At 36.9% G+C, this 25,739-nt stretch overlaps 1 protein-coding gene across 9 annotated transcripts in view; it reads left to right on the forward strand.

Moving 5' to 3' along the window:
• Positions 1 to 25,739, forward strand: part of LCOR (ligand dependent nuclear receptor corepressor) — a 150,823-nt gene that overhangs the window by 62,109 nt on the left and 62,975 nt on the right. For 8 of the 9 annotated variants that reach the window (XM_037138919.2, XM_037138924.2, XM_037138925.2 and 5 more), the window contains one exon: positions 9,027 to 9,106. The exons of the other annotated variant lie outside the window; for it this stretch is intronic. In XM_037138919.2, the coding sequence (XP_036994814.2) occupies positions 9,027 to 9,106 (80 nt within the window). The remainder of the gene's footprint in view (positions 1 to 9,026; positions 9,107 to 25,739) is intronic. 9 annotated transcript variants of the gene reach the window in all.

Below are 25,739 nucleotides of genomic sequence, written 5' to 3' on the forward strand. Positions count from 1 at the left end.
GGAACCCCGCCCATATCCCAAGCATGCGCTCTGACCAGAAATCGAATCAGTGACCCCTTACTTCACAGGCCGGCCCTCAACTCACTGAGCCACACTAGCCAGGGCTGTTCTGAGGCATTTTTTATTTAGCTGAACTATATTTAACTTACTATCTTACTTTCCGAATCAGAGCATACCTAGTAATTTCTTTTACCCATATCTATGAATAATACATTGGCTACAAAGGTTTTATAACCATCAGCATTTTGTAAACATCATTCCATTGGCTTTTGGCATTTACTTTTACTGATGAAATGACTGGCAGTTTAAATCTCTTTTCTCTTAAGTAGAATTAAGTAAAAGTTCCCCTTATTTGGAGCTTTTAAACTTTTATTCTTGAAATTCAGTTATTTTCTTAGGAGAGTTCTATGTGTATGTGATTCCTCCTGAGTATTCTGCCTCACCACTTCTCAGAGCCCATTAGATAATGAAAACTCAACACACAACCTTAGGAAGTTTTTTTTTTCCTTTTCCTCCCACCCATTTTTTAAAAATTTAAATTTACTTTATGTTTTCTGCCTTTTGTAAAAAAAATTCTGTTTTACAGATACTGAATGTCCTGGCCACCTCCTCATCTCTAACCTTTTTCTAATGATCTCTGTGTCTTAAGATTCACTATACAATATGAAGGCATTTCTTAATTTGGTTTTCTAAATCACTAATTGGTTGTATATTTCCCAACTCAATACCTCTTTTTGGTTATTTTGGTAGTTTTATTTTTCTTTTTCTTTCCCTCCCCCAAACACATTTTTTACTCTTTTTTTCAGAGCAGCTTTCTCTTTTAAAAAGAAAAAAAAAACTATTCCTCCCTCGTCTCAGTAGAAGTGCTATTTATAATTTTTCTTAAAGTTCTAGTATTTTTCTTCACTATTCCATTTAGTTTGGCCATTAGTTACAATTAAGTTGTCGTTTCTCTTCAATATGTCTGGTCAGGTTTTTTCATCAGTTCTTGTGCTGGGTTTTTCTGAGGGTAATTAAGTGGGCCAGCAAATGGGCTGCTCTTAATGCGTGGGCCAGGAGCAGATGCTCAGAGAGAGAGGAAGAACTTTTCAATTTGTCCAGTAGTGGGATGGGTTGCCTAGAGAAATGAAAAGAGGAGCCTAGTTTTATTTGCTACCTATAGAAGTTCATCCAGACTTCTTTAGTTACACGACACACTGAGATAGCTGGAATATCATTGAAGGGTGATTAATTACCTTGTATTACCTTGGATAGAATATAAAAGATTATAAAATCTGGTGCCTTCATTTAATTAAATGCTTTCATTTGGGGGCTCACTTGGAGTTCAGTGTATATATCCTTGAGTTTTAAACAAAGAATTCCAGATACTGTCAGTGCCCTCTTTGATATGAGGATATTATTTGGTGATTGTTACCAGCAAGCACCTTTGAACTGATATTTTATAAAATAATAACACTATTGAAGATTGGACTCTTCTAGACTAAGCACCAAGTTTTACAAGATACCTAAGGGACCTTGATGTAAAAATTGCTAATTTTCTGTTATGTTCCTAGTTTTTCTTCAGCACTTCTTTGTCTCTCAAATTGCTAATCTCTGTACTAGATATCTCAAGGAGAGGTTCTCAGTACTAAGGAACTCTTTTTTTCAGTCCATAATATTAGTTCTATATTTGGTATGTTTCTATCCTCTTACTTTTTATGACCTGCATTTCCCCCTTTGGTTAGAAATGATGAAAAGATCCTGATTTGGATTAAAGAGGGAAATACGTGAGAAATTTTAATCTTCTATCTTTAGTGTTTGAGAGCTTTCTGATTAAATCATGAACTCAAAATCAGGCATGTAGAGCCCTAGTATAAGAGGAACCTTGTAGGAAACAGGAAAACTTTCCCATCCTTTTTGGAGCATTAAATCTCCTTGAAGAGAGAAGGCATAAACTTACAAAAAGAAAAATAAAATAGGGTTTAGATAGCCTATAACAAATTTGATTTGCAAAATACGAGGGAGGATTAAAAAAAAAGGATTTATTTACAAAAAAATACGTATTTATTTTTACTTGTTTGAACTTCAGTCACCTTCAAAGTATTCTCCATTTGATGCAATACATCTATCAAGACTTTTTTCTCCACTGCTCAAAGCAGTTTTTGAATCATCAATTTTGATGCCTTTTAATGATTCTGCTATTTTTTGTTGCACCTCTTCCATATCAGCAAAACATTTCCCTTTGAGAACTTTTTTTCAGCCAGGGAAATAGAAAAAGTTCCCTTGGGGTGAGATCTGATGAATAGGGAGGGTGGGGCACAGTGATCACTCTGTTTTTGGTCAAAAACTGCTGCATGAGTCAAAAACTCAGCATGATGTGGGCAGGCGCATTTGTAAATCACCCATCATGAAATGGGCAAACATGTTGAAAGAGTCTTCAAAAAAGTTCACTGAAGCTGAATGCAGCCTCTCACATCAACACCAGCTAGTGCACTGATATAGATGGGTTCCTAGAACACTCACCTAGTGGGGAAAGCCTGTATTACAAAGGGGCATGCCCTCCAGAAGATAATTCTGGGTTTGTTTGGGTTCCCCTTCGTACCTGCATAGACAGTTCTTTGCACATGACAGGAAATGTAAGGCAATTGGCATTTATTTAAAAGAGGGGGAGCGATGTGTGAATTCTGAGGATGAGAAAACTGGAAACCAAAGCTCCATTAGGGCAGTCATCTGGTCTGCTCACCATAGTCTATTCTAGGGGTGTCAAACTCATTTTCACTGTGGGCCACATCAGCCTTGTGGTTGCCTTCAAAGAGCTGAATGTCATTTTAGAAAGTTGTGTAAATGTAACTACTCCTTAACAGTTAAGCAAGAAATAGCACTGCTGCCAAGTAGAAACAAGGTAATGGGTTAGATAAAACAAGGTGGAGGGCTGGATTCAGCCTGAGGGCCTTGTGTTCGCCACCTGTGATCTATTCAGTGCCAGCTACTGTCCCTGGTTAGGAGGCACGGTCTCAGTTAATGTATGTTGAATAACTGTGAATGCATATCTTTAAACAAATTGAAGAGTGCCTTGAAGAAGATAATTTATTTGGGCAGAGGTGAGATGCAACGGTTTGAAAAAATATGAGGGGATAGAAATGATAACTGAACATGTTAGAACACCAACCTGCCTGGAGCTGTGAGAATGAGAAGGAAGGTTCTGTGTGAAATAAAGCCGTGTGCTAACAGTAGACTGCGGTCAGTTTATAAGCTACTTTGATTCCTGGATTTAGGAATTTGGGATTTGTTTTTTTAAGCAAAGTAGAATTTTTCTGAACAGATGCTAGCATTTTAAAGCAGTGTTTTGGAAATATAGTCTGAAGACACAGTCCAGGTTGCAGTGAGGAAGAGTCTGGAGACCAGCTTTGAGATGCGTTGTAATATGTGAATTCTTGGAAAGTAGTCATGTCCAGTAAAATTATGAATATTTCTTTTATGTAACATATTACCTAAAGGTGCTTTTTAAGCTCTAGTGATCGAAAATAGTGACATGGTTGTCTTTTTTAGTATTTATTTAATTTTTCATGACATTTTGTTATTGATCTTTGTGGCTTTTCTGTGAGAGATCATGGTATAAATTTTGAATACATTTGTTCTTTCCTTATTTGCCTTTTGTTAATGTCAAGCATGGCACATGAGACATTCCTTGTTGCTATGCAACTGCTAAATTCAATATTTAATATTAATAAAACTGAGTGGCATTAAATTCAACTAAGAGTGGGTAGCAAAGTACGGCTTTTCAGTGTGAAATCAATATTTGTGAAGTTTAATGTATTTTTGCAAATATGAGTAAAAGAAGAATGACTTGTTTGCAGTTAATATTTTGATCAATATTAGTTGTGGTTAAAACTTTGTATTTATGACCAGATTTTTCTGGTTTCATTTTGGTCTTTCCCTTTCACTGCCTTTTGATCTGTGATTTTTTTTTTTTACTGTTTGTGCGCTATCAGTGAAGTTTTTTTTTTCTTTCAGTTTCTGTTATCTTTTGTTTTAATCTTTAAAATTCTATCTTCCAGAGCTTTTATTTATGTGTGTTTTGTTGTTGTTTCCCAGTATTATTTCTCGTTGTATATACATTTCTCCTTTCAGGAATTTATGCTTAGCATGCAAGTTTGGAGTTTGTTATAGTTTCTTATAAACCCAAGTGAAAACTTGGTTTATTTGTTTATTTATTTTTGCACTTCAGGATAAGAACCACCTGTAATCTCCTTTAGCCATTTGCAGTGTGTATTTGATACTTGCAAGATATTGAAATAAAATCAATTCCTTTTGTGGGGGGTAGGAGGGCTTTAGATAAGTTGGAGAGAGCCCATGGGATTTTTTTCTTTTTTTAAAGACTAGTGTTGAGAAGATCCAGTTTGCAGAGGTAGGTGGTATCTAGCAATTCCATCTTACTCTCTTACCTGCCACCATCTCCTCACCCTCAAAACCCTTAGTGCAACCCCTTCTTCTCCTTAGCGTAGGGAAGAAAGCCCATAGTAATTTAGTAGGAAATGTTTTAATTATAGTAGGGAAATAATTAACAGGCATAGATACCTCCCATTTTTTTAAATGAGTGGTTTGATCTTGCTAATGTTCTTGGAATAATTTTGATGGGAAGAACTAAGACTCGAGAAACAGTTGCTCCTTAATCATAAATGGAAAATCTAGAATCTAGAAAATAGTGTAGAAAAATCAACTCTCAATAGTGTATATACTACAAATTCTAGGGATTACTCTATTGAAAATTATGGCTCAATACTAAGGACAAAGAAATTTACTAAAATTAGTGTTACTTTTTTTTTTTTAAATAACAATTTTTAAATATATTTTATCAATTATGCTATTACAGTTGTACGAATTTTTCCTCCTTTGTCTTCCCCTGCCAAGGGAGGAACCCCCCTCCCCTCCCCTCCCCTCCCCCAGTCCCACCCCCCTTAGTTCATGTCCATGGTTCATGTATATAAGTTCTTCGACTCTCCATTTCCCGTACTGTTCTTAACCTCCCCATCTATTTTGTACCTACCAATTATGCTTCTTAATCTGTGCTCCTTTTCCCTCATTCTCCCCTTCCCCCTCCTACCTGATAGCCATCTAATGATCTCCGTATCCGTATTCTGTTCGTGTTCTGGTTGTTTGCTTAGTTTGTTTCTTTAGATTCAATTGATAGTTGTGAATTTGTTGCCATTTTAATGTTCATAGTTTTGATCTTATTTTTCCTAAATAAGTTTCTTTAATATTTCTTATAATAATGGCTTGGTAATGAGGAACTCCTTTAGCTTTACCTAGTCTGGGAAGCACTTTATCTGCCCTTCAATTCTAAATTGATAGCTTTGCTGGAGAGAGTAATCTGAGTTATAGGCCCTTGCTTTTCATCAGTTTGAATGCTTCTTACTAGTCCCTGGACTGCAATGTTTCTTTTGAGAAACCAGCTGACAATCTTATGTGAACTCCCCTGTAGGTAACTATTTTTTTTTCTCTTTCTGTTTTTAAGTTCTGCTTATCTTTAACCTTTGGCATTTTAATTATGATATGTCTTGATATGTACCTCTTTGTGTCCAACTTGTTTGGGACTCTGTGCTTCCTGAACTTGCATGTCTATTTCTTTTGCCAGATTAAGGAAGTTTTCTTTCATTATTTTTTCAAATAAGTTTTCAATTTCTTGCTCTTGGTTTTCTCCTTCTGGCACCCCTCTGATTCAGGTGTTGGTATATTTAAAGTTGTCCCAGAGGTTCCTAAGCCTCTACTCATTTTTTTGAATTCTTGTTCCTTCATTCTGTCCCAGTCGAAATTTTTTTTTATTTCTTCCTTATGTTCCAAATCATTTATTGGATTCTCAACTTCATCTTCTCCACTGTTGGCTCCTGTAGATTTTTCTTTATTTCACTTAGTGTAACCTTCACTTCTTCCCTTACGTTTTTTGCCATACTCAGTGAGTTCTTTGAGCGTCCTGATCACCAGTGTTTTGAGTTCTGTGTCTGATAGGTTGGTTATATCCATTTTGTTTAGTTCTTTCTCTGGGGTTTGGTTTTGTTCTTTCATTTGGGCCATATTTCTTTGTCTCCTCAATTTGGTAGCCTCCCTGTGTTTGTTTCTGTGTATTAGGTACAGCTGTTTTGACTCCCTGTTTTAGAAAAGGCACCTGTAAATTGTGAGTGGCGGAGCCTTAGGTAATCACCAGGGTGGGGCAACCCCCTTCACCACATTGCGGCTCTATGTGGCCGGAGGACTCAGAGAAGAGACAGTGCCACTGCCTGGCTTCTGGAAGTTTACCCCACACTTAACCCATTTCCAGTCACTTCTCCTACTTCCCATATGTGACTGGTGCCCTTCCAGCTGTTGTCCTGGTGGTGAATCCCAGTGGGTGGGTTATGTATATTCTAAGGGTCTGTGCAGGCCCTTTAAACAGACTCTCCTGAAAATTCGGCAGTTTCTTCCCCTGCCCCAACTTCAACTGGTTTTTACAGCCAGAAGTTATGGGGATTCACATTCCCAGTGCTCGAACCCTAAGCTGGGTTTGCTTGCTCCCAAGGTATCCCTCCTGATTTTTATCCATCACATGTGAGTATGGGACTGCCCATTCTGCCACCACCACCACCACAGCCTCTCCATGCCACACCACATCTCCATGCCTCTCCATCAGTCTCTGTGATTCCACCCCTTCTGCCCGTCTGAATGAATGTGGCTTCTTTAAATCCCTGGTTGTCCGACTTCCATATAGGTCAATTTTCTGACAGTTTGGGTTGTTACTTGTTTTGAAATATAGTTGTAATTCTCTTTGTGGTTGCATGAGGAGGCGAAGCATGTCTCCCTAGCCTCCATTTTGACTGGAACTCTAAAACTAAAATGATTATTTATTGATTTTAGAGAGGGAGAGAGAGGAAGGGACAAAGAGTGGGGGAGAGAGGAAGAGGAAGAAATAGAAAGAGAGGTAGGGCACAGAAACATCGATTTGTTGCTCTACTTAATTAAGCACTCATTGGTTGATTCTTACATGCCCCCTAACTGGGATTGATCCCTCAACCTTGATGTTTTGGGGTGATGTTCTAACCAAATGATCTGCCTGGCCAGGGCACAATGTTGTTCTTACAACCAGATAAAATACTGTTTCCAGGGACCATCTTATCTGACCTTCCACACATTTTATGGTGAGTGGGTTTGTGATAAGGAAATGATACCTATGTGTGGACCTTACATATCCCCCTGTCTATAGTATTTTAAATTAGTGTTCACTCCCTTTTGAATATAAAAGTACTTTTTAATAATGAAAAGTCATAAATCCTTAAGTGATAGATTATGTGACAGAATTCATAGTGCTCCTAACTAGTGTTACTAGAAATTCAGTAACACTTTTTATGCTTTCTTAATTAGAATAACATTTCCATACCTTTGAAAAGTAGTATGTATACAAAATACACAAGACACACTGACTCCTTCGAAAAGTTATAGTTAAAGTACATATGGATTCCTGTATCCTTTATTACCCTTTGGAACTCAGTGAGGTACATCACACATAGTTTGGGAACCACTACTCTAATCCATTATTTCTGTAATGTTGTGTAGAGTTACAGTCTAATTCCCTTCTTCTTTTTCCTTTTTAAAAAAAGATTTATTTATTTATTTTTAGAGAAAGGGGAAGGGAGGGAGAAAGAGAAACATTGGTGTATGATTGCCTCTCTTGCACCCCCAAATGGGGACCAGGCCCACAACTCAGGCACGTACCCTGACTGGGAATCAAACCAGCAACCCTTTGGTTTGCAGGCTGGCACTCAATCTACTGAGTCACACCAGGCAGGACCCTCTTTTTCTTCTTAATAACTAACCCATAGAAAACAACAAGATGACAAAAATATTTTTAATTGTTATTTATTGCATCCATCAGCAGTATTTGATTAAGTAAATTAGAAACTGTTTAGTGTGTGTTTCATTTTCTACTTTATACTATTACAGGATGATAATAGTTTAAACATTTATGTACAGGTGTATTTAAATTTCTTCTTATATTTCTTGGTATTTGTAATTACTGGTTTCTAGCATCATAAAGGAACCAGTAAGTAGTTATTGTGACAGTGTGAAATAATCAAATAAGTATTTTTCTGTTAAAATATGCAATGTTTTTTTTTCCTGTAGTGATATAGGTATTGTTTTAAGTAAGAATTTTCCTTCTTCAAAAAACTATTAGCTTGAAAATCTCTTGTATTCATTGATATTTAGAAGCATGGTATTTTGTTTAATCCACAATGTTGTGGCAATTTTGAAGCAGTCTGACTCTTCCATTGGGAAAGGTACCTTTTAAAATGGAGTTTGAATGTTATGTAAAGAGCTTATTTGGGATTTTGTAAGATGTTAAGAGAATCTTAGTTTCCATTTTTCATTGATTATTTCTAGCACTGTCTGTTTTGTATTGTTCTGGAACGTGCTCTGAATTTGTATTGAATGTTAATCATTGACAAAAATACAGATTCTCCTTTTAGATGTGCCATTGACACTCTTTCCTTAGCATCTCTTCAGTAATAATCTGGGATCCTCAAGAACTGGAAAAAACACCGTCATTTTTTCCTGTAACATTAATATCCAATTACAATAGGGAATACTATAATAATGGATTTTTTCATCCTTTCGGGGTTTGAAAGTATTCTTGAAGGGCTGTTTGGACCTGCATTATTAAAAGATCTCAGTTTATTTAAAGGTATTCAAAATCTTTTTTTTGGTATTTAAAAATCATCCTGGTAACATGATACCTTGATGATTTAATCCTCAGTCTCTTCCTTTTTATTCACAATTTATGTTGGTTAAAGCTACATCCATGTGAGCATCTTCTTGTGTTTAATTGATAGTACAGATACTTGTATGAATATGGTACATTAACTAGTGAGTAGTTGCTGTTAAGATTCTTAACACAAATGGGAACCTGTCTACTTCTTAGTGAGGATTTTTTGTTGTTAAAATAATATTTTTGACAGTCTCGTTTGTTTCCTGAAAAATGTTTGTGACTATTAATTTTTTTATTCCTACTGTTTTTGCAGACTGTGAACCTGAAAGCATTTCTGATTGGACTTTTGATGAAAATTGTCTGTTCTGTTGCTTGAGAAGAGATAAAGTAAAGGTAACCAAGAAACTCATGAAACTTGTCTAGTGTGGTATTTTGTAGTTTTTATTTTTTCAGAATTTGATTACTTTTTTGGAGACATAGGAAAAGGAAGGTATGAATTCGTATTTATTTATAAAGGATTTGACAGTAACTTAGTTTGCAATTTAGTGTTTCTGGTCTGTTGATTAGCCTGTTGAGAATCTATGTTTCAACATGCATTGCTTTTATTTATATAATTCACTAGGCAGAATAATTAATTAGGCCTCAAACTTGTTTATTTTAAATATGAAATGTATGATAATTCAAGTAATGAGAGTCATTTGTACAAAATGAACAGCAACATGGATCTGGATCAAGTAGTTACTAATTCACGTATATTTATGATATGTGGTTTATGTTTTAGTATTATAGGATGTTTCTTCATAATATCTGAGCATGGATGTTGTTAATATTCAGTTGCAGAACTTGGCTACCTTTGGGTTTGTGTTTTACTGTTTTGTGTTAAATAAACAAATAGAATTTGGGTTTAGAAACACTTCAGCTGTTGGAAAATTTATTAACAGTGGTTTTCCATCTTATATTTCTTTTTTTTTCTTTTTTTTTTATTTAGTTATTTTTCAAGTACAGTTTTTTGTCTATTTTTCCCATCCCAGCCTCCCCCGCCCCTTGCTCCCCACCTCCCTCCCATTTCCACCCCCCTTAGTTCTCGTCCCTGTGTCCTTCCTATTTGTTCCTCCAAATCCCTCCCCCTTTTTCCCCTTAACTTCCCTTCCTTCTCCCCTCTGGTCACTATCCCCTTGTTCTCTATTTCAGTGTCTTTGTTGGTTTTTTTTTTCCTGCTTGCTTGTTTGTTTTGTTATTTAGCTTCCTGTTAAAGGTGAGATCATATGGTATTTGTCTTTCAGCACCTGGCCTATTTCACTCAGCATAATGCTTTCCAGTTGCATCCATGTTGTTGCAAAAGGTAGTAGCTCCTTCTTTCTCTCTGCAGCATAGAATTCCATTGTGTATATGTACCACAATTTTTGGATCCATTCATTTACTGATGGGCACCTAGGTTGCTTCCAACTCTTGGCTATTGTAAATTGTGCTGCTATGAACATTGTGGTGCATAGGTTCTTTGATATTGATGTTTTAAGATTCTTAGGATATAATCCCAGCAGTGGAATTGCTGGGTCAAAAGGCAGGTCGATTTTTATTTTTCTGAGGAAATTCCATACTGTTTTCCATAATGGTTGTACCAGTCTGCACTCCCACCAACAGTGAACTAAGGACCCCTTTTCCCCACAACCTCTCCAAAATTTGTTGTTTGTTGCTTTGTTTATGATAGCCATCCTGACTGGTGTAAAGTGGTATCTCATTGTGGTTTTAATTTGCATCTCTCTGATAGCTAACGATATTGAGCATCTCTTCATGTGTCTCTGAATGTTCTGTATGTCCTCCTTGGAGAAGTGTCGGTTCAAGTCCTTTTCCCATTTTTTAATTGGGTTGGGTTGTGTTCTTAGGGTGGAGTCGTGTAAGTTCTTTGTATATTTTGGAGATTAAACCTTTGTCTGAGGTATCATTGGCAAATATGCTTTCCCATACAGTTGGTTGTCTTGCTAATTTAATACTGTTTTCTTTAGCCATGCAGAAGCTTTTTATTTTGATGAGATCCCATTTGTTTATTCTTTCCTTTACATTCCTTGCTCTAGGGGACATATCAGTAAAGAAGTTGCTGCGTGAAATATCTGAGATTTTCTTGCCAATGTTCTCCTCTAGGACTTTAATGGTGTCACGACTTACATTTAAGTCTTTTATCCACCTTGAATTTATTTTGGTATATAGTGTAAGTCTGTGCTCAAGTTTCATTTTTTTGCATGTAGCTGTCCAGTTCTCCCAACACCATTTGTTGAAGAGGCTATCTTTACTCCATTTTATGTTACTACCCCCTTTGTCGAATATTAATTGACTGTAGAGAGTTGGGTTGATTTCTGGGCTCTCTGTTCTGTTCCATTGGTCTCTGTGCCTGTTTTTATGCCAGTACCAGGCTGTTTTGATTACAGTGGCCTTGTAATACAGTTTGGTGTCAGGTATTGTGATTCCCCCCTACTTTGTTCTTCTTTCTCAAAAGAGCAGCTGCTATTCGGGCTCATTTATGGTTCCATACAAATTTTCGAAGTGTTTGTTCTATGTCTGTGAAATATGCCATTGGTACTTTAATAGGTATTGCATTGAATCTGTATATTGCTTTGGGTAGTATGGACATTTTGATGATGTTAATTCTTCCAATCCATGAACAAGGTATATGTTTCCATTTGTTTGTGTCTTCCTTGATTTTGTTCTTCAGGGCTGTGTAGTTTTCTGCATACAGGTTTTTTACCTCCTTAGTTAGGTTTATTCCCAGATATTTTATTTTTTCTTTTTGCTATATCGAATGGGATTTTTTTCTTTATTTCTGCTTCTGCTGATTCACCGTTGGTATACAAAAATGCCTTTGATTTCTGGATATTGACTTTGTAACCAGCTGTTTTGCCAAACTCATTAATTAGTTCGAGCAGTTTTTGGGTAGAGTCTATAGGATTTTCCATGTACACTATCATGTCATCTGCAAACAGTGACAGTTTTGCTTCCTCCTTTCCTATTTGGATGCCTTTTATTTCCTTTTCTTGCCTGATCGCTGTGGCTAAAACTTCCAATACTATATTGAATAGAAGTGGTGAAAGTGGACGACCTTGTCTTGTTCCTGATCTTAGTGGAAAAGCTTTTAGTTTTTTCCCATTGAGTATGATATTGGCTGTAGGTCTCTCATATATGGCCTTTATTATTTTGAGAAATGCTCCCTGTATTCCCACTTTACTGAGTGTTTTTATCATAAATGGGTGTTGTACCTTATCGAAAGCTTTTTCTGCATCTATTGATATGATCATGTGATTTTTGTCTTTGCTTTTGTTTATGTGATGTATTACATTTACAGATTTGCGAATATTGAACCATCCTTGCATCCCAGGGATGAATCCCACTTGATCATGGTGTATGATCTTTTTGATATATTATTGGATGCGATTTGCCAATATTTTGTTGAAGATTTAAGCATCTATGTTCATCAGCGATATTGGCCTGAAGTTTTCTTTTTTTGTTGTGTCTCTATCTGGTTTTGGAATTAAGATGATGCTGGCTTCATAAAAAGAATTTGGGAGTTTTCCATCCTTCTGGATTTTTTGGAATAGTCTGTGGAGAATAGGGGTTAGCTCTTCCTTAAATGCTTTGTAGAATTCTCCTGTGAAACCATCTGGTCCGGGGCTTTTGTGTGATGGGAGTTTTTTGATTACTGCTTCCATTTCTTTTGCTGTTATTGGTGTATTTAGATTTTCTGCTTCTTTTTCACTGAGTTTTGGAAGATTGTATTTTTCTAGAAATGTGTCCATTTCCCCTAGGTTTTCAAATTTCTTGGCATACAGTTCTTCATAGTAATTTCTTACAATCCCTTCTATTTCTGTGGCATCAGTTGTAATCTCTCCTCTTTCATTTCTGATTGTGTTTATTTGTGTCCTCTCTCTTCTTTTCTTGATGAGCCTACTTAAAGGCTTGTCTATTTTGTTTATCTTCTCAAAGAACCAACTCCTGGATTCACTGATCCTTAAAATTGTGCTTTTAGTTTCTATGTCATTTAATTCTGCTCTAATCTTGGTTATTTCCTTCCTTCTGCTTGCTCTGGGCTCTCTTTGTTGTTGTTCCTCAAGTTCTTGCAGGCGTAGAGTAAGGTCATTTGTTTGTAATGTTTCTGTCTTCCTTAGGTAGGCCTGTATTGCTATAAACTTCCCTCTCAGGACTGCCTTCGCTGTTTCCCATAAGTTTTGGGTTGTTGTGAGATAATTTTCATTTGTTTCCAGAAACGTTTTGATTTCTTCCCTAATTTCATTCTTGACCCATCCGTTGTTTAATAGCATACCATTCAGTCTCCATGATTTTGGGTGCTTTGGGTTTTTTTCTTTGGGGTTGGTTTCTAATTTCAGTCCCTTGTGGTCAGAGAAGATGCTTGGTATGATTTCAATTTTCTTGAATTTTTTGAGGCTCGTCTTGTGTCCTATCATGTGGTCTATCTTTGAAAATGTTCCATGTGCATTTGAAAAGAATGTGTATTTAGCTTCTTTGGGATGAAGGGCTCTATATATATCAGTTAAGTCCATTTCATCTAGGGTGTTGTTTAATGCCACAATACCTTTGTTGATAATTTGTTTGGAAGATCTGTCCATTTTTGATAGTGGAGTATTCAAATCCCCTACTATAATTGTGTTGCTGTCAATATCTTTCTTGAAGTCCTCTAAGATTTTCTTGATATATTTGGGTGCCCCTATGTTTGGTGCATATATGTTTACAATGTTAATGTCTTCTTGGTGGATTCTTCCCTTGAGTATAATGAAGTGACCTTCTGGGTCTCTCTTTATGGCCTTTTTTTTGAAGTCTATTTTGTCCGATATGAGAATTGCTACCCCAGCTTTTTTTCTTGTCCGTTTGCTTGGAAAACTTGTTTCCAGCCTTTCACTTTTAGTCTGTGATGGTCTTTTGTCCTGAGGTGGGTCTCTTGTAGGCAGCATATGTGTGGGTCATGCTTTCTTATCCATTGAGCTATTCTGTGTCTTTTGATTGGAGCATTTAATTCATTTATGTTTAAGGTTATTATTGATAGGGACTTATTCATTGCCATTTTTGTACCTGTGTTCCTCTCCGTCTCCCTCTTATCCTTCCTTTCCTTAAAGCAGTCCTTTTAGTATTTCTTGTAGAGCTGGTTTGGTGGAGGCGTATTCTTTTAGGTTTCTTTTGTCTTGGAAGCTCTTTATTTGGCCATCTATCTTGATTGAGAGCCTTGGTGGGTAAAGTAGCCTTGGTTGTAGGCCTCTGGTTCTCATTACTTGGAATATTTCTTGCCATTCTCTTCTTGCTTGAAGTGTTTCCATTGAGAAGTCAGTAGCTAACCTTATTGGGGCTCCCTTGTATGTTATTTCTTTTTTCTCCCTTGCTGCCTTTAAGATTCTCTGTTTGTCTTGGAATTTTGCCATTTTGATGATGATGTGTCTTGAAGTGGGCCTCCTTGGGTTCCTCTTGATTGGGACTCTCTGTGATTCCTGGATTTGTGAGACTTTTTCTCTTATCAAATTAGGGAAATTTTCTCTCATTACTCTTTCAAATACATTTTCTATCCCTTGTTCTTCTTCTTCTCCTTCTGGTATTCCTATTATTCAGATATTATTACGTTTCATATTGTCTTGCATTTCTCTTAATCCCTCTTCATTCTTTCTGAGCCTCTTTTCATTTTCTTGCTCTTTCTGTGAGATGCTTTCTACCTTGTCCTCCAACTCACTAATCCTATCCTCCGCTTCATCTATCCTACTTTGGAAACTTTCTACTGTGTTCTTCAATTCGGAAATTGTATTCTTCATTTCCTCTTGTCTCTTGCTGATAGTTTCCATTTCCTTTTTCATGTTGCTGTAGTTTGCAGAGAGATCATTGTAGTTCCCCTGTAGTTTCTGGTAGTTCACTGTGAGCTCTTTGAACTTCGTAATAACCAGTGCTTTGAATTCACTGTCTGATAGTTGATCAGCCTCTATTTCATATAACATTCTTTCTGAAGTTTCTGCTTTTTCTTTCATTTGGGGATTGTTTCTTTGTCTTCCCATTGTTTGAGACTCTTCTTGTTAGTCTCTGCTTCTAAAATTGATCTGTTCTGAAACCCTGGTTTTATGGTGTAAACTACTGTGGTATGATCCTTGTGAAGTTCAGTGGTGCAGACTCCTTGAAGTTTCTTGATGTTCTTCGTCTCCACTTACACTCGCGCTGGTCCTCGCGCTGGTCCCTGCGTTGGTCGCCTACCACTGCTGAATGTCCGGGCTCTAGTAGCCGCCTCCTCAAGCACCCAGGCCCGTTACTAGGGCAGCGGCACAGAGGCTGGGAATGTCCCGGCTCCCGTATCTGGCTCTCTCTGCCGCCCAGGGCCGTCTCAGGGGTTTGGAGTGTCCGGGCTCCTGTACCTGACTCCCCGGCGTCCAGTCCCGTCGCTATGGCAGCAGCACAGGAGCTGAGAACGTCCGGGCTCCTGTAGCTGGCTCCTCAGGGCCCAGGCCTATCTCTATGTCGGCTTCACAGGGGCCTTTGGTATCCCAGCTCCTGCAACTGACCCTTCCGTTGCCCAGGCCGGTAGCTATGGCATCGGCACAAGGGCCAAGAATGTCACCGCTCCGGTTCCTGACTCCTCTGTCTCCCAGGACCGTCACAGGGGCTTAGAGTGTCCGGCTCCCATACCTGACTCCCCGGCTCCCAGGCCTGTTGCTCTGGCGGCAGCACAGGGGCCACGTGAGACCCAGCTCCAGTAGCTGACTCTGCCACCGTCTGGTGTTTCAGCTTTGGTCACAATCTCTGGTCTTTTAATTTCATAAACGCTGGGTAACCGATGGTTTATTGTGCTGTTTCTCTATAGATGTGCCAGGATTTTCACCCATGAGTACAGGAGCTAGCATCAGCTCCATCTTACTCCGTCGCCATCTTCCCAGCATCCTCCATCTTATATTTCTTTTCGTGATAATTCTATTTCTAGTTTTAAAGCTTTGGAAACATTTTGAATTCCTTCCTCTGCCTTGTACATGTCTAACTTCAAATCATTGACCAGGCTCTTTCAGTTGTCCCGTCATACCAAATTTCATTCTTTTTTCCCCACATTCATCTAGTTCAGATCTTTGGTATTATTCTGAACTACCGAAATAACATGACTGGTCTCTCAGCTTTCTTCAGTCTGTTAAACACTGCAACAGGGTTAACCTCCTTCCCCCTGACCCTCACCCCTCAAATAATGTGGACAAGTTACTCTACTGAGTCTCCATAGACTTTCTCATTGTCTTTGGATTCATTAGCCTAATGCTCGGTGACTTAGTACCTTCTACCATTCAGTCCATTTCTTTGTCTAATGATGTCCCACTAGTTTCTACGTATTTTTCTATCAGCTAAACTGGTTTGATCACATATTTCCAAATATATGTTTACTATTTGGATTACAGCATTGTGTACCCATTATTTTTAATGGCTTAAAATTCCTTTTTCCTGTTACTCTTAGCTTAAGGCCCTCCTTTACTATAAAGGTGTGCCTTTGCTCTTATTACTGTTTCAGTTCTTCATACTGTTGTGTAAATATTACTGTGTAAAAAAATAACTGGAGTTATTTTTCAGTTAATACTCTGCCTTATTTTGTTCATCCTTTTCTATGTTTGAATTTTGTATTCCTGACTATACTGTCAGCCTCTGAAGACTGAACCATGTTGTGTGCTTTGTACCCTTGCATATAACCACTGTATTACCTTTTACCATTGTCAGCAAGCTGCATTAAAATCTGAAAGCAAGTTGAAGAGCTTCTTACTGTTCTTCTTTTGTGACATCTTTTACTTGCCTACTATAAGAAAAAGTTGTAACTATTCATGGTGGTCTGTTTTTCTTGTTGTTTTTTTATTAATGAGGAAAGTGTTTTGAAATTTAATGTGATTTGAAAAAGAGAAACCAGCAATTAAGCAACTGCCAATGAAGTTGAAGTTCATCATTTTAAACTCTCTGTGTGTGTTTGCATTTGTGTTGACATGTTATGACTATTTATTGAACATGTCACTTTTCTTTTAATCCTCATTTGAGGGTATATTTATTGATTTTAGTGAGAGAAGAAGGGAGAGAGAGAAAAAAACATTGATAAGAGAGTGAAACATCAATGGGTTTGTCTTCTGTACACACCCTGACTGGGTATCAAACCTGCAACCTAGGTATGTGCCCTGATCAGCAATAGAACCCACAGCCTTTTTGTTTGTGGGACAACGCTTCAATTAATTAGGTCACCCAGCCAAGGTGAGCAAGTTATTTAGCTGGGTATAATAGAAGAAATGACTATTAATTGCCTTTTTTCAGGATAGGATTGGGCAGAAAGCTTTTCTGTGTTCAATAGTTGAGTTCAATACATTCTTTTAATATGATTGAGTTTGCCATTGGTATATGAGGATAAAATATTGTATGAATATTTTTACAAGTACAGAAATAGCAAAGCATGGTAGAATCATAGAGCGTGTGAAAATTGTTTTTACTGTTTGTAGTCCTACAATTTTTAGTTGGTTTTCATTTCCATTTGACAACATGTCTAGTTCTGGGAAAGCGGTTTTGTCCACTAGGCACTTCACTACCAATACTTCGGTGTTTATTTTCTTCAGCGACAGCTATAACATCTATAATGGAAAAATAGGAAGCCTAGAAAAAATAGAAGCTCAGAAAATGTAAATTGCGAAGTATATATCTTTAGTTGTGTTAAATTTAATGTGATTGTGCTTATGTTTTAAGGCTGGTTTAGGATTTCAAAAATGATGGAAATATGGTAACAGCCAATAGGTGGCAGCATAGCATGATGTTGGAAACTTGAGTTTTGAGGTTGGCAGAATGAGAAAATCTAGATAATGTTTTGAAAAACTGTTAGAATTATTTGATGTTTGGGAAAGAGGAAGAAGTTATGCATATTTTTTAGTTATTTGAATTTTCAGTGCATACTGAAGCTGTTAAAGTGGATAAAATAAATACATTATTTATATTTACTTTTTAAAATATGTAGGTGAAAAATACAAAGTAGCTTCTTTGGAAAATAGAGCAGGGGTTCACCTAGAGATTAGTAAAGGAATTGTTGATCTACACTTCAGAATCCTACAATTAGAAAATACAATTGACCCTGAACAACGTGGGTTTGAATTGCATTGGTCTACATATATGTGTTTTTCCCCCCAGTAAATACCTGTACTGTTTTCCATCTGAAGTTGGGAGTCCACTGACTATACACATTTGATCTATACCATTTTATGCAGAGGACTTAAGCATATGTGGATTTTGGTATTCACCTGGGGAGATGGGAAGTCCTGGGTCCCTACCCCACAGACACCAAAGGACAACTTATGTTTTGGGAGTGTCAGAAATAAGTTATACATGGATTTTTTACTGTGCCAGTGGGTTAGCACCCCTAAACCCTGTGTTGTATAAAGGCCAGCTGTATAAAGGTCAGCTGTAAGGGAAAGGCAACTGACATTTTTTGAGCACATACTGTGTGCTGGTTACTTGTATTTGTTCCCATTTAATTCTCTCAAAAACCCTATAAAGTTGATTGAAGACTTCTCAGTTTTATAAATAAATAGGAATAGTCAGAAAGACTAAGTTATGGGCAAAGTCAAATAGCTGGGATTTGAACCATGTTTTAAAATACAGGCATTTGGGTAACAAAGCAAGGGACAGGAATTTGGAAAGTGGAAATCAAGAATTAGGTAGGGCTTGGAATTACTCAGTTTGAAAGAGTAAGAATGTAAATGGACAGGAGTGTATTTGAAGTGGACACTCTCAGCTGTTCTAGGAATCTCTTAATAAGTAAGAATCTGCCTTTCTGCCTGGCTGTCTGGCTTGCTTGCTTGCTTCTTACCTTCCTTTTCTGTTTGTTGAGCACATAGTAGGCACTCAGTAAAATATTTACTAAATGAGTAACAAAGAAGTCAGGAGGCTTAATATACTGGAGAATTACAATATGAATAGTTAACTGTTTTGAGTGCTTACCTGTGCCAAGCATATTTACTCATGGGGCTTTTATACTTTCTTTGCCTTTTTAAAAAATAATTTTAGACTTATACAACAATTACAGTTATTCAGCAATAATTACAGCAATAATTCCTGTATAACCTTTACCCAGATTCCCCCAATGTTAACATTTTATGTAACCACAGTACAATTATAAAAATAAGGAAATTAACATTGTTGCAATACAACCATCTAACTTGTAAACATTTCAAAATTCACCATTTGTCCTAGTAATGTCACCTTTCTGGTTCAGGATCCTATCTAGCTTATACTTTGTATTTAGTTGTCATATCTTCTTAATATCCTTTAGTCTGGAATGGTTCTGTTTTCGTTTGCCTTTCATAATGTTGACACTTTGGAAGAATACTGGCAAAATGATTTCTAGAATGTCCCTCAATTTGTCTGATGATTCCTCATTGTTAAATTCAAGTTACTCATTTTTTGGCAAGAATACCAGAGAATTGATGTCATATCATCCTTAGTTCATCATATCAAGAAGCCCATAGTGATGTTTACTTTGATCACTTAGTTAAAGTGTTGTCTGCCAGTTTTCTATGGTATAAGGTTTCTGGTTTTTTCCTCCCTGTTGTATGTGATAGGCATCTTGTAAAGAAGTACTTTGAGATTTTGTAAATATCTGTCATCATACTAGTTTCTCATCCATCATACCATAATTTTAGCATCCATTGATGAATCATGCTTGAAAAACTTTGGTAATGATGATTAGTGATGATTTTTTAAAAATATTTTTGTCTGGTGATTTTCTATTTCTATTATTTCTTCTTCCTCTATTAGTTTCAATTCTACTATAAGGACGAACTTCCCTTCTCCTCCACTTATGTAATTATTTGTTTACCTACCGGTATAGACTCATGGATTTGTATTTCATTCTATTCAGTATAGTCATTGTTTATTTTTTAGTTGAAAGTGTCCTATTGAAAGTCTTTGCAAATTGGCTCCTTATCTTTTTTCACGTTTCTATAATTTTTTCTAGCACCTTATTTTTTGGTACCAAAAATGTTTCATGCTTTTTTATAAAAATTGATCTATATTGTATTTTTTTCCTTTACCATTTAGTCCCCTTACACCCTCTCCCTCCAGCAATCACCACACTGTGTCCATGTCCATGAGTCCCATTTCCTTTTTGTTCAATCCCTCAACCCCCTAACCTCTGCCCACCACCCCTCCCCCTCACTAGCTGTGATCCTGCTCTCCATCTTTGAGTCTCCCCCATTTCCCTTGTTCGCTGTTCTTGTCCTGACCCTGGATTTTTTCAGAGAACCTTACTTAGTTCCTTTATTTGGAAAATTAATATAAGAAAGCAAGGTTTGGGCACTAGGGGTATTCATTGCTGCTAGGTCATGATTGCTTCTAAGCCTGCTCAGTTGTCTGAGCTAGGAAATATGTTCACTTAAATATACATACACATATGCATCTATATTTATTAAAAACCATTTCATTAGACTTTTAGTAACTGCAGGATTGTGTTGATAATATAAAAAGCTGATCTAATAGTGGTGAGAGGTGCTGTAGAGATAGGAAGAATAAAAAATTACTGTCAGTATTAATATCCCTAAAAATAGACTTATTCTTAGTGATCTTAATTGATCTGTGGTATGGCTTCTTGTGATTGGCTGATACAGAGTAGAGATAGCTGTTGTACAGAGCAGGGACAGTTTAGTAATTAATGATCATTATCATTAAATAAGATATACCAAAATAGAAAATGTTTATACTCTTATGAAGTTTATTATAAGAGTTGGTAAGTTTTGTATTTGACTAGCACATTAGGAAAATGTTTTAAGGAGTTAGGACTTGGGCTGCTTTTGAAGAATATATAGGTCCAGATAGGCAGAGATGAGAAGGACACACTCTGGGTGGAGCAGAGCATTTATTTTTAAAAGTAACTCATGATAAAACTGGAGCAGGATTATAGATATTCTTCAGTGCCCACCTAGCTCAGGGATCACAGTTACATGAATTTACATATTAATAGTTATATCTAGATCCTTTTTATGTTTATCATTATCATTTGTGTTTACTGTGAATGTTTCATAATTTCTGTTTTGTGAGTATACATTAATTAGAAGTTTAGAGCTATCCTTTTAACATTTTAATTACTATTCTTGCACATTGCAAGTTTATAGTAAGACCAGATGCTAAATCTAATTATTATTTTCTTATTGTATTCTACTGTATGTATTTATATTAAATATATTAGTTTGGGCATATCCAGTGCTGTTGATAGGACTTGTCTGACATATGCCCTAGAGTACCACAAATCAATATGTATTCACAGTACCTATTATATAAAAGGAACTGTGTAAGAAAAATACATCAACATAGTTTTCTATTAGGAATGAGAAAGAAGGAACAAATATAAGATGTTTAAAGGATATTTATGAGAATTAAATAGATAACAGGGCAGAGTAAAACGAATACCACAACTTAGTACATGATTAACTAATTTTTCAGTGAATTGTACAAATCTAAATTGTGAGACCTAACCTCATTGTCTATCCAGGGGCCTTTTTATATATATTACTTTAAGGTACTAAGGAAAACACTTGACATAATGAATCAGTGCTCAATCTAAGTTCTCATTAAACAGGAGGGGTTTATTAGTTTGTTTTTTTGTTTGTTCATTACTCCCAGTCTGTATATTTTTCTCATTAAAAAAAAAAACACACTTGGATAAATTGATGATTAACTCTGTTCAATTTTATGTGGTCAGAGTTAACCAATAGACTAACTACTGGAACATTTATTAAATGTCTGGTTCTGTGGAGGCCAGAGAAGTAAAACACAGATCACTCTTTGCTAATGGAATGCTGGTGAGACCATGGTGGCTAATGTAATGAAAAGGGATTTAAATTAGGAAGGTTTAACTCATCCATCCTACCTGTCCAGAGCCAAGTCTCTGATGTAGGTAGGAAACACTGAGAGTAAAATCCCCTCCCTTAATTCTCCTGTATGTTATTTTAAAAGGTAATGGAAGAAATTAAAAGTACTACGGCAATTGGGAGGTGCAGTGTGTGATGCTGGAGTTGCTTAATCTAGGAGGTGGAACTCAACCTGAACCTTAAAAGGAACTTTGTTTTAGAAAGATTGATTTGGTTCATTTTTAAGAGGTAATGGAAAGGCATTTATAGGGAGAAAATTATAGGAGGCTTTTGTAATAATCCAGAAAAGGAGCCTGAGATACAGCGCCACAGCTGTGAAGATGCATAAGAAGGGTAGAGAACCTAATCAAGACTTGTCAAAACTTAGTGATTAGTTGACTATAGGAGTAAGGGAGAGGGAAGTGTTAGTGGCTCTTTGGCTTTCCAAGCCAGGACGACTCAGCATGGTGAATAGAAGTTAAGAAGTAAGGGGAAAGGCTTAATGGCCAGTTTTTAAGGTGAGAATAATGAGGTTATTAGCTGGAAGCTGTTTGTGATAGAAATGAACATTTAGTTGGAAGTGTCCAGTAGACAGTTTGGTTGTGGAAATTGAGTTGAAATGCGAGATCTAAGCTGAGGACATATTTGGAGGGTTTCTCAGTGTATTTGGTGATTGACATATTTGAGCCAATCAGGTCTTTGGTGAGTGGTAAAACACAATACTGAGTGTTGAAAGACCTTTATTTTAGGAAGTAGGATGAAAATAAATGAATTGCACATCTTGAATCAGCTGTCTTCCTGGCCCCTTACTGCTTGATCAGTAGGGGGATGATGGGTTTTCCTGTTTGTTGCACTAATATGGACTCCTATGTCTTTTTCCAGATGGGCCCTAATTGGGTTGAGCAGGTAGCCCAGACATAATTTGACAGGCTTTGAGAAAATAGCTTCTCAGGAATACAGTTATGGGAGCCACACTTTAAGTCTGACAGGGTTAAAGAATAAGAGGATATTGTGGGAGTTAAGAAATGAATATACAAAGACTACTAGTTTGAAAAGTTGTCAGTGGCAGGAATGATGAAGAAAACAGAACCACAGAAAGAGTAGGCACTTGGTCTAAGTAAAGACTTTTGCGGGGAAAGTGTTTAATATTTATACTCTTGGAGGAGAAGAAGAAATTAAAGCTATTAAAAGAAGGGAACAGTAGAAAATGGCAGGATTGTAAGAGAAGCAATAAGAAATTAGAATATAGTCAGGGGTAACTGTAGGAGTTAAGCATTTGCCAGAAATAAGGGAGGCAAGAGTGCCTCAGTGTAAGGACCATGGCTAACTGACTTGCGCAAAAACAGCGAGAAACTCTCAGATATGAAGATTATGTTTAAAAAAATTACAAGGGGGAATAGGCTATAGTAACTGTATTCTCCTCAGTTGAATTGCTTCTTAGACTCCTCTAGTTATACTAGCCACAAAAAATAGTTTCAAGAAATACAGTAAGAGGGCCTTGTCCAACAATGCATTTTGGGGTTATTATTATTTTTTCAATGAGATATAATTGGCATATAACATTAGTTTCAGGTGTACAACATAATGATTCAATATTTACATATATTGCAAAGTAATTGCCACATTAAATCTAGTTAACATCCATCACCACACGGTTACAATTTTTTGCGTGATGAGAACTTTTAAAATTTATCCTCTTAGCACTTTTCATATATACAATACAGTATTAACTGTAGTCATCATGAAGTAATCGTACATCGTACAGTAATATGTAATATACATTTTACATCCCCTGGACTTACTTACTTTATAACCAAAAGTTTGTGCCTCATCCATTTTGTGCTCCCACCACAGCAACCACCAGTTTATTCTCTGCATCTGTGAGCAGGTTTGTTTATTTTTAGACTCCACATATGAGTAAGAGTTTATCTTTCTCTGTTTGATGTAATTTCACTTAGCATGATTTCCCTAAGGTTTATCTATGTTGTTATAAATAGCAAGATTTCTGTCTTTTTCATGGATGAATAATATTCCTCTGTATGTGTAGCTAGATAGACCACATTTTTCTTATCTACTCATCTATCTGTGGACATTTAGATTGCTTCCATGTTTCAGCTGTTGAAAAGAATGCTGAAGTGAGCCCTGGCTGGTGTGGGTCAGTGGATTGAGCACCCGCCTGCAAACCAAAGGGTCGTCAGTTTAATTCCCAGTCAGGGTACGTTCCTGGGTTGCAGGCAGTGGGGGCCATGCGAGAGGCAACCACACATTGATATTTCTCTCCTCCTCCTTCCCTTTTCCTTCCCCTCTCTCTAAAAATAAGTAAATCTTTTTTTAATGTCCCCTAAAAAAAAAGAATGCTGCAGTGAACATGGCAGAAGGGATTCATAAATCTTTTTTAAGTTAGTGTTTTTGTTTCCTTCAGATTAATTCCCAGGAGTGGAATTGCTGGATCATGTGATATTTCTATTTGTAATTTTTTACAACCTCCATACTTCATAATGACTGCTCTAATTTATATTCTCATCAACAGTTCACAAGGATTACCTTTTTTCCACATCCTAGCCAACACCTGTCATTTCTTTTTATATATATATATAATCATTCTGACAGGTGGGAGGTGATACCTCATTGTGGTTTTGACCTGCATTTCTTTGATAAGGAGTAATGTTGAGTACCTTTTGTTGTACATATCAGCTATCTGTGTGTCATCTTTGGAAAATTGTATATTCACATCGCCCATTTTTCCACTTCTGATTTGATTGTATTTGGGTTATATGAGTTTTTTAATATGTTTTGGATATTAACCTCTTATTAAATATATGATTGCAAAGATTTTCTTCCATTTGGTAGGTTGCTTTTTATTTTATTGGTAGGTTGCTTTTTATTTTGTTCATGGTTTTTGCTGTTCAGAAGCCTTTTAGTTTGATGTAGTCTCACTCATTTATTTTTCTTTTGTTTCCTTTACTTTGGGTATCAAATCCAAAAAAATCACCAAAGACCAGTGTCAAGGGGCTTACCATCTATGTTTTCTTCTAGGAGTTTTTCTTTCAAGTCTTATGTCCATTTAAAGTTAATTTTCATGTATGGAGTAAGACAGTGGCCCAGTTTCATTCTTTCACATGTGGCTTTCCAGATTTTTTAGTATTATTCATTGAAGAGACTGTCCTGGCTCCTTTGTCATAAGTTAATTGACTGTATATGCCTGGGTCCATTTCTGGTCTCTCTGTTCTGTTCCATTGATCTTTGTGTCTGTTTTTATGCCATTACTATAGTGTTTTGATTAGTATAGCTTTGTGACATAGTTTGAAATCAGGAAATGTTATGCTTCCAGCTTTGTTCTTCTTTCTCAGAAAGAAGGGAAATGTGTTTAAGTAGGGAAAAAATTACTAAATAAAGCCTAGATTTTTAACAGAGGAGTGGCACTTTTTTGAGAAAGAAAAGTGGGCCCATCTGGTGCTGATTCCCATGTGGGTGGGTTTGTATATGTTCTAGGACCCTGTGGGTCTCGCCAACAAACTCTCCTGTAAGGCTGGGAGTTTTTCCCACTGCTGCCTTAATCCCCACAGGTGTTTTCAACCAGTGGTTTGAGGCTTTATTTCACTGCACTGCATCCCCAGGTTGTGTGGTCCATCCTGCTCCCCAGTTTTGCCTGGTATATCTGCACGCAAATGTGGAACCGCACAGTCCACCAGCCACCACTGTGCTAGCCAGCTGCAGCCTTGCACACCACACCCAGTTCCACAGTCTGCTTCGCTGAGTCTGTCAGCCACCACCTTGCGCCCCCAGCTGCCTGACTCCGCCCCTCCTGCTGGTCTGGATGAATGTGTCTTGTTGAACTCCTTGGTTATCAGACTTCCATACCGTTAGATTTTCTGTCAATTCTAGTTATTTTTTTGTTCTTAAATTGTTGTCCTTTTGGTTGTGCGAGGAGGCACAGTGTGTCTACCTATGCCTCCACCTTGGCCAGAAGTAAAGTTCCCCTGATTTTTTATTAGGTTTCTCTCCTTCTTGAACTTGTTTGCATTTATCCAAAGATTGTGCCCTTTTTTGTATTATAAAATATACATAACATAAAATTTACTGTCTTAATCATTTTTTAATTGTACAGTTCAGTGTTAAGTACATTCATAATGCTGTGCAACCAATCTCCAGAACTCTTT

The sequence above is a fragment of the Artibeus jamaicensis genome, unplaced genomic scaffold (genome assembly GCF_021234435.1).
Source record: "Artibeus jamaicensis isolate MK-2021 breed Jamaican fruit bat unplaced genomic scaffold, CSHL_Jam_final contig_252, whole genome shotgun sequence".
NCBI lineage: Eukaryota > Metazoa > Chordata > Mammalia > Chiroptera > Phyllostomidae > Artibeus > Artibeus jamaicensis.